General features: G+C 37.3%; 1 protein-coding gene across 5 annotated transcripts in view; it reads right to left on the minus strand.

Annotated features, from left to right (window-relative positions):
• Window positions 1-2386: 2386 nt before the first annotated feature.
• The window catches only part of BICD1 (BICD cargo adaptor 1), a 160559-nt gene continuing 149195 nt past the window's right edge, over window positions 2387-13750 (minus strand). For 2 of the 5 annotated variants that reach the window (XM_063395617.1, XM_063395616.1), the window contains exons 8-9: window positions 11090-11165; window positions 5066-5201 (exon numbers count right to left, since the gene is read on the minus strand). In XM_063395617.1, the coding sequence (XP_063251687.1) occupies window positions 11118-11165 (48 nt within the window). In that variant the 3' untranslated portion in view covers window positions 5066-5201; window positions 11090-11117. Of the gene's footprint in view, window positions 5202-11089; window positions 11166-13750 lie in introns of all 5 variants that reach the window. The other 3 variants (XM_063395621.1, XM_063395620.1, XM_063395619.1) reach the window with 3 other exon arrangements.

Below are 13750 nucleotides of genomic sequence, written 5' to 3' on the forward strand. Positions count from 1 at the left end.
GTTCATTAAATACAGAACATCATGCAAATGGAAACATTCAATAGATTACAAAAGTCACAAAACATCAGTTTTCTTTTTTTCTAATTGTTTACAAAGGATTGAGTTAATTAACCCTTTAACAGTCAAACCACAGGACTGAAATCAATAGGGTAATGAGTAATAAAATGGACTTAATTTAACCACTGGCATAGCCCACACAGCCATATCTGTGAACAGGAGAAATAAAAATAATGAACAGGAGAAATAATAATAAAATAAGCTAGATTACTCTTATTTCTTGTTCATAGCTGTTAAAATACCAACTAGCTAGCAAGCCAGTCTACTTGAAAATTTTATCAAATGCTTCTGTTTACTGATTTTCAAAAATATTTTTGAAATCAAGTAACCATATTCAATAAAAACTCAGATTACTAACACTGAGAAAAAACATAGACCCTTATCCACTCTTTTACAGCAGATCATGATAATCAAAACAAAGTTTTGCAGAAAGACACCTTTGAAATACAGAAGGCTCCATCACCCAGAGTCTGCCCACACATTAACTCCTGTAATGAAATATTGGATTTTTCCTTTACCTTTTGTCACTTTGTCACTTGGTTGCCATTACATTTTACAAAGGGAATTTTCAAGAACTCCACAGGAAACAGATTAAAAACCAATAAGGATTTAAGCTGTGTGCCTCCTAATGAAAGATACAGACTCTCTGTGATAGTTCTATTGCCCTTCTAGCAAAAGGAATATGCATATCACACAAGAAATAAGAATTTTCTAGCTTAGTTATGGGTATGGAGAAGCTACACGATATTAACAATGTCATGCACATGTTTTCCATTGCATATTTTGATGTACTTGTGCCTGAAGGCAGAAGGCAATTGCTTTTTTCTTTTCCACAAGATGCTTAATTACACTAAAAAAACCCTTAATGGTTAAAAAAGTCTGAATAGTATCTATCCCTTTCAGACTCACTGCACACATAGCAAAGGAAAACTGAAGAAAAAATGATGACTGGAATTTTTAAAGAGGTAACTATAGCAATTATCATACTTCAAAGGTAAAACATCAGCCCCTGACATTCTCAAACAAAGATTTCTGAGGAGCAAAAGAAAGAAATTTACCACAACCTCAGTGGATATGCATCTTCTGCCAAAGAAAGGAACAGACCTCAGAAAGGCTGACGTAATCTAAACCTTATGATGATGATGATCAATCCAGCTGTAAGTGGAGCTGACAGCACAGCCACTGACTTTGGCATTGCAGGATGAACAACAAGGTTGGTACCAAAATTAGATTCTGGACTCTGAGTGTCGTTCCCAGTGGGATAAGGACTAGGTCAGATTTTACTAACAGCTTACTTAAGTTTTTCCAACATAATTATAGTGAGCAGCCTTCATAGGTGAGGTCATATTTCATAAGTGATGTTATATTTAATATATTATGTTATAAATATAATATTAATATATATTATATTTATAACTATCTCCTTTATGTACACACATTAATATGGTGAATGGCTTAAACAATTTCATTATTGTTTTTAAAATAAAAACCAAACTGAAAATCAAGTAGGCATTAAAACTTGCAGCATTAATTAATCTCATTCTACAAACTCTGCTGTATAGCTATGATTACCTTAACTTACTGTGAAAAATATGGATAGAGAAAGCACAGAGATGCCAACCTGTCGATCACATCAATCAGAAATAATTTCACTACTGCCTCTGTTTAGAAGGCAGAAAAATCTATACAATTACCATGAAAAACAGCTATGTCCTCTTTCTGTAAACCTCCATATATGTTCTGACTGATAGAAAATATATTTTCCATACTATTACATTTTACAATTTCTTTTTCTTTTTTTTCTCACTTTATACTTTTTTTCCTATTTCTTTCCTTTTCTTCTTTTCCTCACACATTTCCTATAAACTGGATTTCCAGCAGATCATTTCACTGAACAAGGAATAATTTTTCACTACATCAGAAAATAAAACCCAAACCAAAGTGCCCCTGTTTTGACCTAAATGATCCTATTTTGAGTAGGCTATTTCAAATCCAAAGAAATTTCAAGGCCATCATAGAGAGCAAAAACTGTGCTTCAGACACAAAAGTCAGAGCGGGATTTGAATTGCTTCCTTACTGAGTAGAACACATTGCAGTGTTTCTAAATATACTCAACCATTACAAATATATGTATCATTTCTTCTTAATCTTCAAAAATCTGAATAGATATCAACACAACATAAACTAATTTTAAGTGGGCAAGATGTAATATTTTGCAACCCTTAAAAAAACTCAGGCTTTTGTTTCTGGTTTTGTCTGCATGTAAATATTTCCTACAAAATCTCTCACAAAGTTTTATGTTATCAATCAATATACAAAAAAGAGGAGATTTTCATCTTAAGTTCAAGGTATGTATTTTATTTATTTTATACTGGTTAACTGACAAAAGTCCCAGGGACCTACAGAGTTTTGTAACTTACAATGCAATAACTACAACCATTTGTACATCGAAGTTAGTTTTTAGTTCTCTCACATTTCCAACAATTACATTTTATTACATATAAAAAAATGTAAATAGAATACTTAGAAATTAAAAATTTAAAACTTAAGAGAATAAAAAATTTATTTCTATAAAACAGGGCTACAACTTCTATACCACTGAATGTTCTTTCATAACTCTTGATCCACATGGACATGCATATATTTCTAAACTGTCTTGATACCTTTTTTCCCCCAATAAATTTGTATCTATATAGAAAGGAAACGTATTTCACTGAACTACTGCTTAACTGAAGTTTAGGACAATGCCTTTGATTTGGATATGAAAATAGGAAAAACTATTCCTAGTGCAGTCAGTAGTAACTGTATTCAAAGTGCTATGCAAACCCCTTCTCTTATTAACGCTGTACAGCAGCTGTCTTTGTTGGACACAGATATTCACACGCCAGTTGGGCAAGGTCAGGAATCTGGAGATGCTTTCTGAAAGCTGAATTTGCCTCAGACAAAATACTGTGGGCTTTTTGTAAAAAATCAAAATAGCAGCTAAACTCAGTGTCAGACATCATGGTAGAGCTGAACAAGGTTTCAGTTGACCTTTCTAGGACAAGACAACAGGCAATTTAATTATGATACTGAATAGCAATGTAAAGGTGTATGAGAAGACTCACATGAACCCCACCAAACCAAAGTCAAAACACTGCCCAGTGTTATCTGTCTCATCTGATCAGGACTGGGTATCAATTTGTTTGTATTTTCTCTATCTCTGAGTGTTTTGTTACAATAGCTCAGCTGCTTTGCTAAGGTTACACGACAGACGTTGTTGATGACATAAAATATTCCTATTTACAGCACCTTTGTTCTTGGTACTATGGTAATAATGATTTGTTAGGCACACTGAGTGGTCACCGATTCTTTCCTCTGCTGATGTTTTCTGTATTGTAACATTTGGTAAGCACTGTTACTAAAAAAACTGGCTTCATTTTCTCAGATTCAGGCAGAATTTGAAAGAATTGTTCCAGCCACACCTGCAGCACTTCTTTTTCCTCCATCTGCCCCAAACCTTAGGCTGTGCTGTATTTCCCACTTGTCAGCCACACATGCACTGCAGAGAAGGAATAAAGTCGTGGAAATACCTAAGTCTCTCTTCTGTAAATAAATTAAGGCCATCTAACAAAACAAGAAGCCTGCTAGGTACTAACAAGTAGGCAGCACTGCAGACTTGTTTCTCTAGCTGACAACAAGACGGGAAATCCACAGATGCTGAACCACAACCCTCTGCTTAGCCAATTGCCTTGCTGCCAGGTACTGTGCAGAATAAACTCCTCTATCCTTGATTTTGTTCTGAAACTCAGTGCTTTTAAGAAAAAAACAGGCTTACTCAGCTTTTACAGGAAAGAATCTTTAACTAGGAACACTGTGCACTGTTGCGATAGAGTCTGCGTAGTGTTGATCACCTGAGTATTTGTCATAAACTGACATGAGCTAAGGTTCTGTGTCTGTTGATTTTTGGCAAGGAAAAAATGCACTACAGTAAAGTCCTGCTGACTTTGATCCACACCATCAACCCTACCTGCGTGAGTTCTTTCACCACAGAACACTTCACACACGACTTCCCCATTCAAGCTAGCCTTTCCCGGTAAGGCCTCGAGCTAGGATCCTGGATATGGGAGTGGGAGGAAAGAATGTTTTTAAATAGCACACAGCATTTCACTTAATTTAGGTTTTCTTTCTCAGATACCAAATAGAAAGTAATCCCAAAAAACAGCACCAATTCGTGATGCAAGAAGTATAATTACAATGCAAGCAAACAACTGAAAACAAATCAGTACATTATCCTTTAATCTCCTTCTTAGGCTTAATAATTATCTTTCAGTGAAAAGCTAGAACAAAACCAGAAGCTAGTGTAATAGGAATTAAAAAAACAAGTGCATAAACAATATCAGTGCAGCAGCAAAATATACATTGTTAACATTCCAATTCAACCCATTTCCAACATTTTTGTGCAATAAAAATTGGCCATATGCTGGCCAATGCAACAAGCCTCTTTTAATATTAACACAGTCATTCTTCACTGAAGCTATTTCTGCTTAGATTTAAAAAATAAAATTAGTTAAATACAACTTTCACAAAAAAAAAAAGGACTGTATTTTATAAACACAAAATTCTGGTGCAAATAAAGTAAGAAATAAATATCACACCCTTGAAGACAAAAGGAAATTTGAACTGGTTCCTATGGCTGAACTTAGAGGATGTGAGGGTAGGAGTTTTGTAACATATATTTTCAACATTGGCTTAAGTCTCTCATCATTTCAGAGGTAAAGCCAAGCAGCTGGGAGGAACATTTTTGTCGAGATGTTAAATGTCACTACACTTCAGTTGTGACAGCACAGTTTGAGTACAATCAGAGGAACCACAAAAAGTCTTCTTGATAGGTTGGGCTCTGTGCTTTGTGTTCTTCTTCTCAACCTTCCCTCAGTTGCCAGAGCAGGGGATATGAATCCAGACTTGCCAATGCAGCAACAAGGCAGGATTGTCTACCCGCTTGCTGGGAACAACCCCAACCTTTGTTGCATGAGCTCCACTCTGTCTGCATTTTCTCTTACGTTGCATATGAAGATTAGGGCTAAGGAGGAGGCTTAGAGAGACAGTTGAGAGGGGCACACTGAGAGCTGGAATGTGGCTGCTCTTCTGGAAGAGCACTAGGACTGAAAATTAAAAAGAAAAGAGAAAAAGTGCTTAAAATACAAGGCAAATTTTTACAAGCATGTAAATAGTACAGGACTGGAAATGAACTTTAAAAGGGGTGAAGCCTCATCTCTAAATCCATATCTTCAGGTGCATGGTACATAAAGAAAGCTCTCAGTGCACAGCAAGTCAGTGACACCTGGATGCATTTGTGAGGTGGCCCAGACCTCCCACTTCACAGTTCCTGTGCACAACTGCTGTCTGCATGCTGGGATGGCAAAGACTGTGTGGAGAAAAAATGTGTCTGTGAAATGGGGGAGCAAATTTGAGGGACAATATGCAGGTGCCACATTTACCTGAGTATTAAAGATTTTCTATATGCAGCTGATTCACTGAAATAAAGCACACTGCCAGGATGGAAATCAGGTTTCATAGCTTTGTGAAAATGTCTTACTGAATTTGATCTATTTATTAGTTCATTTGTACAAATACAGTGTAGCCTTCTTCATCAGGCCCCTCAACCATGACATATTTTGTAATTTACATTCCCAAGGTGTGGGGATTTCTTACGTTTTGTTTTCTTTGGGGCTTTGTGCTGTTTGAATCCTTTTAATTCTGTCATATACTTCTGTCATTTGGCTGTTTTTCATGTACAGTTTGTCTGATAACAGCATTCACCTGTTAAGACTCTAGAGCGCATTTCCAGCATTCACTGGCATATAGCACAGAGAGGTCTGAACCAGCTTACAGGGGCTGGAGTAACAGCAAAGAAATGGGGCAGCTAACACAAACACACACCCTACACTCTGCACTTTCTTGGTGCAGAGCTGTAGAAAAAAAAAGATACGAAAACAAAATGCAAGAAAATGTCATTTGCGAAGAGAAGGGGGAAAAAAAGGAGAAAAATACCACAAACTCCAATTCTTTAATGTGTCTGGGAGGAGTTTTTTTTCCCTGATGCTTCAAATGTTCTACAGTGTTGAAGTTATTCCAAGCTCAACAGTGTGATGAGTGATAAAGCACCATCATTTATGTCTCTGTCTTCAAGAGAATTTGCCTTTTCTGTTTTCCTTCTTTAGAAATTGCGCTTTTACATATTATCTCTGCAGCACAGACTATTGGAGTACTGGCTGAAGGAATGCAATTAGCCTATTGCTGGAAATGAATCAATTTGAAATGCCAGAGGTGTTTGGAAAACTGCTACTGGAAATGCCAGCCGTACTGAAAATGTCTTTAGTTTCCACATGCAGTATTTACTTAAGGAAACTAAGAGATGACATTGTGTTTGACTGAAGAAAGAAAGAAGTGTGCACCACCACCATTAAGTAACTTGATAGCAATGTCCACATTTTCAAATTAGAGAAATCTGGGAGGCTTTGACCACAAATACATAGATATTGCAATTCAGCAGGAGCTACATCACCTCGGGGCTTATTATAGAATCTCATGTCTTAAGTTAGATTCTGTTTCTCATTAATGCTCCTGAAGATGAGTTTCCTGATTGCAAAATGGGGGGTGAGAGGGGGTTATAGAAGCTCAGGATCCCTCAAGCTTTGTTTTATGCTCAGCTGTCTAATAGTTCAGTCCCAAAGTGTGTAGTGTTATGGACTCTGACCCCTTAGAAGAAGGATTTCTTTCCATGGCTATATGGAAAGAAATAGCCATCCTTTCCTTCTGTCATATTCTGCCACATGCAGATACAGCATCCACAGAGAGATCTTATTGAGATCTTTACCTGCTCCACTAATGACTGCATCGGGAGTGACTGCAGAGTGACCCTGCAGGGTCTGTATTTACTCTCAAACTTATCCACTCATCAAGAGCCAGCTCCTGGCTTCAGCACCTCCTAAGTTTTCAAGATAAGCTTAGGAGAAGCACTAGTCTTAATTCCTCCAGAGATAGAAAACTGAATTAGAATCTTAACATCATATTTGGGGGAAATAAACATGGAGGTGATTACACAACCCTACAAAGTCTGGCTTACTCTTCTCCCTTGCTGCCTTGTTTCTTTTCAAACAGGACTCCTATAATTGCCAGAGAGGAACAGAAACTCAACGCACACATTCCTTGCTCGTTAGCAGAGATGTGTTTGTCTTTTGGGGCTTACTTCCTAACTTTAAAAATAAGCAATGAAAGATGCTCATGCTCCGAGGGAGAGGCCTGGTGAGGAAATGGCTGTAGTTACAACTAGTTACGTATGTACAGCATCAGTGGCCTGAGAGAACCTCTTTGAGACACCTAAGATTCTCCTCTACACAAATATAAACAACCATAATAACTTTACTGCATGACCTTCAGTAAAGCCAGCCATGACTGTAAAAACTGTACTACAGCCTATCCCAGGCTAGGCTCAGATTAGCAATTCTAAGCACTGTGCTTAGAGTTATATTAATTTTCTTTTCCTGGTAATTCTGCATTGCTTCTTACTTTCAAAGACAAGCACACTTTGTGCACAGGAGAAATAGAAAAATTTGTCTGGCTATTTCCTTTTCAACCAATAATAAATATTAGGGGCATTTGGAAGAGAAAAAAACCAACATTTCAAGGCCATCAGGCACCATTGTAGCAGCATATATAACCACATCACCTGCATCTCCAATAGATTTAAATCCTTTTCTGAAACTCTGCTGTTATACCTTCCTCTCTTCAGAAACACAATTGATCCAGTTAATTAATGCAGAATGCTGTAGCAGTACATAAACTAAAAATACATCAGAATCAGCAAGTGACACGTGGCATTCAATGTGCTTTTTATGGCAGCAGAGGTACTGGTGGCAGCAGGTCCTGGAGATGAGCTATCAGACACATTGACAGTCACAGACAGCAGAGGAAGGCAGGGCAGATTAACAACACAAAGCAAGAGAGAGACATGGAAGAACTCGAGTTTTTGGCTATAAACAGAGAATAAGGAAGAAGATTGTTATATTCACCCAATGGGATATGTGTAGTTTTTAAAACATTTGGGTTTTACAGACTTTTTGTGAACATCTCTTCAACTGCCAGTATCATTTGGGGATGTATTCATTCAATTGATGAATAAAGTCTGTGCAATTTTTTTGTGTTAGTATTATTGTCTGGCTTTATGCAGCTCTTTTATTTTTTCCCTGGCTCTCAAAAAGCTAATTATGTATTTCCAAAATTAACTGGAAAATAATGTGCAAAGCCCTTCAGTGTTTGCAAGTACTCTGTTCTAGCTTAGAGATGTCATTCTCATGCAACATTGTCTGGCATTGATTGTAACTGTAACAAATCAGCAAAGGAAAATATAAACAGACCAATGATATTTTCAGAATGCAAAAATTTTGCATGTGTTAAGCTGCATATTTTGCCTTTTTTAAAATATATTTCGTACTTTATATAAATAAAAACATTATTTCATATTAAAAGGCAATATTAATTTAATTTGAGGTACTGGAGAGTTGTGGGGTTTTTTTATTAATAGATAATTTAGGACTAGAGTTCTGGGCTCTGATAATGAAAATGAGGTTTTCACTTCATTCAAGAGAAACCTGAACACAATCCAAACATGGACATGCTCTTTGTAATATTTTATCCTTGTCCAATATTGTCCATAAGACAGGTAGCTACAGATGCTGGGAAGGGGGAACAGCATCCAGTCATTTTCAGGGCAGGCTTGGATTTTGTTTCTTGCCCCATATCCCTAGATCTAGAAACTGAGGTAATGTGTGGAAGGCAGAGTGAGACTTTTGTGCATTGTTGCATCAGTTTACTTAAAAAAAAAAAATCACTTAAGGAACTTAAGGAAAGTTCTCCAAAAGTTCTCTAACCAAGTTTCAGTTGAAACATGCAGATTCAAGGAAAAACAAAAAAAAAGTAAAGATAAAATAAATGGTCTAGATGTGCCCTGGGGTCTCATTTGGCTTGAAACTGCATGTTTTATCTAGTGAAATTTACCAAAGCCTCTGCACTGGAATCACAATTACGCAAAATGCCAGAGTTATACAAATCCCACTTAAAACCATAGTATGGATAATGAATGAGGGAGAGCTCTCTGTGAATCTACCTGTGTATATTCACCTGGTTAGGTATATTAACTGATTTGAACACTATTAGACATTGCAGGATGTGGAAAACATCTGTGTGAAGCACAAGCCTTAACCACCTCTTGTTTAATCTGGAGTGAAATGGCTCTGAGAGGTCACATTACTGCAAGAACTGTGTTGGAGACTTTAAAAAATGAGCCCAGCTCTCTCTTAAAATGGGTGACTTCAGGGCTGGAGAGAGCTTTCATTTGCCTCAATTGGCATCACCCTGTGACACAAATCTTATGTACCATCCCAGTAGGGACTGTCAGAGGACAAGGAAAGGTTGGACAAGCTCCTGGCTTCCTTCTCTGCTGCATTTAGAAAATCCAAACCTCAGTAAGTCTAACTGGTCCTTAAATGCCCTCAAATTTTACTCCAGAGTCCAATTACTTTATTTAAACAACTCAACAACTTATGTGATCGTGCTGACTTGCATTAAATCTATTGTTATGCTTCACTGCTTTACAGAGCTGGGCAGGTAATGTGGCTGAGGTAAGCAAGGCAGCAGTGTGAATATATCAAAGTCAGTGTTGTTTTGACTTCACTCTCACCAGATGAGTACAAATCTAGTGGTAAAAAACAGTAGACATCTGAAAGTCAATTTTTCAGCTGAGTGTGTAAGGGGTGTGTTGTTTGTAGGATGACTGACCTGAAGTTTTTGAAACACTAACCATATTTTAAATTATCAGAAGAAGGTAATGTCTGCAGATAAATGTACACCAGCAGCAAATCAGGTAGGCTTTCCATTCTCAGAAGATGGTTTAAAATTACAGAAGCAATTATTGGTTAGCATTTAAAGAGGGATGGTAGTTGGGCATATTCTCCACTAGGAGAGTAGCTCTGGAAGGAACAGAACAGCCTTTAATTTAATTAAATAGGGTTAAAATAAGACCTGTTGACATTAACCTTCCATGTTTTCAAAGCATCTATTCCTCATCTCTAACTGCTCTAACATCGAAAATGCAGCAGCATCACTTTAGTGGTGTATTAAGGATTTTAAATGTAACTTGTAATTTTTTTCAGTGAGCTCTAGAACTCCAAACTGCAAATCAGTAAATGATACTTTCCAGTTATAATGAGTTTACACCAACTTCTCAATAAAATTTTCATATTGCTCTTACATAGTAAAGAAGACAGTAGTACTTCCACTTTGCAGGCAATAAAAGAGAGGCACTAACTTGGTCAGTACAGTTCAGGCAAAGGCCTAAAAATAATGTAACTTATTTCAAATGAGAACATAGACATAAGTGAATATTTGCACAGAATGTACCATGAACAGATAAAATTATTGTAATGTCTTCTTGCTTTACGTAGGTTTGGGGTTGCGCCTTGATTAACTCAGCCATCCCAGAAGAGTGATGTGCCCTTTGCACCACCTATGAGCAAGGGCATCAGGAGTTTACTTTGAAAAACAAGATTAAAAATCCATTGTCTTGGGTCTGAGTTTCCAAGGCAGGGAGAACTTAGAAGTGTCTGCTAAAATCTCACAAATGCCTTTAAAATGCCATCTTACAAAAGGGAAGTCTACACATACCCCTGAAATTAAAGTCCCCCATTTAAGTAAACTTTTCTAGCAACAAAATAAAGTCATTACTGTTTTGGCATCATTGAGAAACTGCATAAATATATCAAATGATGGCTGCAAGATCCAGCTTTGGATTTTTTCCATATTTTTACAGGGAAGCAGTGTATGAATGTTGTGACTCATGTTGGTACTGTCACTGCAGAAATTAGCACTGCTCCTCAAGCTGTTAAAAGTTTGCTGTTAGAGAAAAAGTGGAGAGCTTTTGTCTGAGGAGGAGGAGGGGGTGGCAGGCGTGCATGCAGCTATGTGCAAAGAGAGGAGAGTTAGTGGAGTTTACCTGACAGTCTGGCAATCTGGCCCCCTGGCTAGTTGTGAGCCGTGTGGCGGTATGGAGGCAGCAGGCTGCTGACAATCTACAAGAAACTGATAAATTAGACATATATACAGAGAGATTACAGAGCAAGGGGTTAGTAACGGCAGTACACAGGCTACGCATCTCAGGAGGAGATTTAGTGAGGAATGTGCTCTTGGTGCCTTATCTGACACAAACACCTTTTTTCTGATAGCAGTGACATTGGCTGTTGCCTTCTTCTGCTTTTCAGAAGAAGCACTGGAAACATTTTTGTTTGTTTTTCCTTAGCACTGACAAATTTTTTGTTTAAACAGACAGCAGTAACGGGCTGTATTCAGCATTTGGGTTTAAACCTTGTACTTCTCATTCTTCTGCTCATCATGAAGTTGTTTTGCTCACATCTAATATGAAAAGTGTCAATAAAGCTACTCAAAATTTATCCAAAGAACTTCTATCGATATAAAAACAAGCTTGTCATCTCTTTACAACATACAAGAAAGAGTTGTAAGAAGGTCTTTTCAATTTCTGAACAATGCTGGTGAGATTGGGGCTTTTTGTAGGAAAAATGGAGAATTTGATACAGTCAGTTTCATTGTTTTGTCCCAATTATTTTATCAATTCCCTATCAAAGAACTTTCCACATTAATCACTGGGAAAGCTGTGTAATCATTAATTTCATTCTTCATTTATTAAATAACAATAAAGCCAAATAACCTTTCATTGATGTGTTTTCATGTGACATTCAAAATGTGAAGATAGCTTTAGACTGGATAATACTTGTGGGGCTTCATGAAAGTAGCTCAACAAGACAACTTTGCTTTCTAAGTCAGTAGTGTTTACTGAGATTTACAGATCTCAAGATTTGCTCATTTTCCCTGCAGCATTCTGCCTTTCATTCCACTGTCTGTGTGATTCAGATTGTCACACAACAGAGTCATCAATCTTTTCAAACATGAGAATCTATGACTGAAATTCTGACCCTACAAAAAAACTACTGGAGATTACTTTTTGTCTCCAGTAGGATTTGCAGATCTATCATCCTTCCTGACTGCTTCACCCTGATTCTCAACCTGTCTGATGGAATGGGGTTATTTTCCCCTAAACCTTAAAAACAAGACAAGGGAGCTCCATGTACTTAGAAAGAATTGGATTTTTTTTTCAGTTGGTTGCTACTTAAAGCTCAATGCCAATAATTATTTCTCTTTACAATATAGATGTGTTTCAAAACCCCCTTCTATTCCTTGTCTAAATCAATGGAAGAACATGCAAGTAATTTGCTGTCAAGAGCGTTGAGATGACATCAGGTACTGCAGAGCACCACACCTTCACAGCACACTGAGCATCATATCCACTATTACAACATTTCCCTTCCCTACCAGCCCACAGGGCTCCCTAGCTCCTGTGAAGATCTGTGCTGACCTCCAGTGGGTAAGAAGCAACTGTACCCAAAGCAGTTTTCTTCCTGTTCAGCAAAGAGGAGAAGGGCTTGGACCTATTTTCTACTACATGGGTTAGGAAAATACATGCAGAGTTTGTGCCAGCACCATTGTGTCTGGAAGCAGAAATGGAATTAGAAAGAATACTCTGCCACTCTCATTTACCAGGATTGTCACTATAGTCCTCACTGCATCTTTTAGCAGAGGACTGCAAGACTTGGCAATGTATTTAAGTCATGAATAGAAGGGTCTGTCATTTCAGCATGAAGCTCAACTAAAATAAGAGGTGTCTGAGGAACAGACAGATCAGGCTAACTGCAGACAGAAAATTATAGCAAAAAAAAAAAGAAAAAAAAATTAAAGCTTTATTCTAAACAAAATAGTTTGCAGAAGTCCAAAGTAAAGTCATCCCTGACAGGTTATACAAGGTTGTCAGTGAGGAAAGAAATACAGAACAGAATGCTGTGTGATGAAAAGGTGCAGATAGGTTTCACTAATACAGAAGAAATTGTTCTGACAGGCTTTTCCAGAACAACATAAATGCCTGATTTAAGATCCTATTCTAATATCTCAAACATGGTGCAAATATTTTATGATGCATCTTGATCTGCTACATTTGACAGAATGCTTGAATAGTGAGCCAGGTTCTGGGAGGATTATGCAAACTGGGTAATAACTATTTTGGTGTGAGCACTCCCTTGACTTTGTGTGAAACACTATTCTAGCTGGTGTCAGCAAAGCTCATGCAATCTGGCTCATGTTCACATCAGGACCAGATCTAGTGATCCACATATCTTAAGATGCTGAATCGTCCTACATCCTCCAGGAGTGAAGTTTCTGAGGATTATGCTAGGAAAGAGCTAAGCAGAATGCATATGGCTTACATAGACACATTTCAAATTCAAAGGAGCTTCTTATCTACTTATGTCCAAGTAGCTGTGCGAGAACTAACTTTATTCCTTCTATATTTAATCCTTTTAAGTATTTTGGAGGATTTATAACACCCTTCTCTAATGTCATGACAGTCATAAAATGACTTCTTTCCACTAAGGAGCTCCTGCCTCTATTAACTATGTTTGTTTCTTTCTGAAATACTCTGCTGAAGGTTAAAAGTCTCATAAAAGTCTTTACTAATTCTAATGCCACATGCTAGAAAGACAAGGTAAGAAAGACATGCTCTTTTTTACTAAAAAAAGTAAAAATAAATTTT

This window comes from Prinia subflava, chromosome 4 (genome assembly GCF_021018805.1).
Source record: "Prinia subflava isolate CZ2003 ecotype Zambia chromosome 4, Cam_Psub_1.2, whole genome shotgun sequence".
Classification (NCBI taxonomy): Eukaryota; Metazoa; Chordata; class Aves; order Passeriformes; family Cisticolidae; genus Prinia; species Prinia subflava.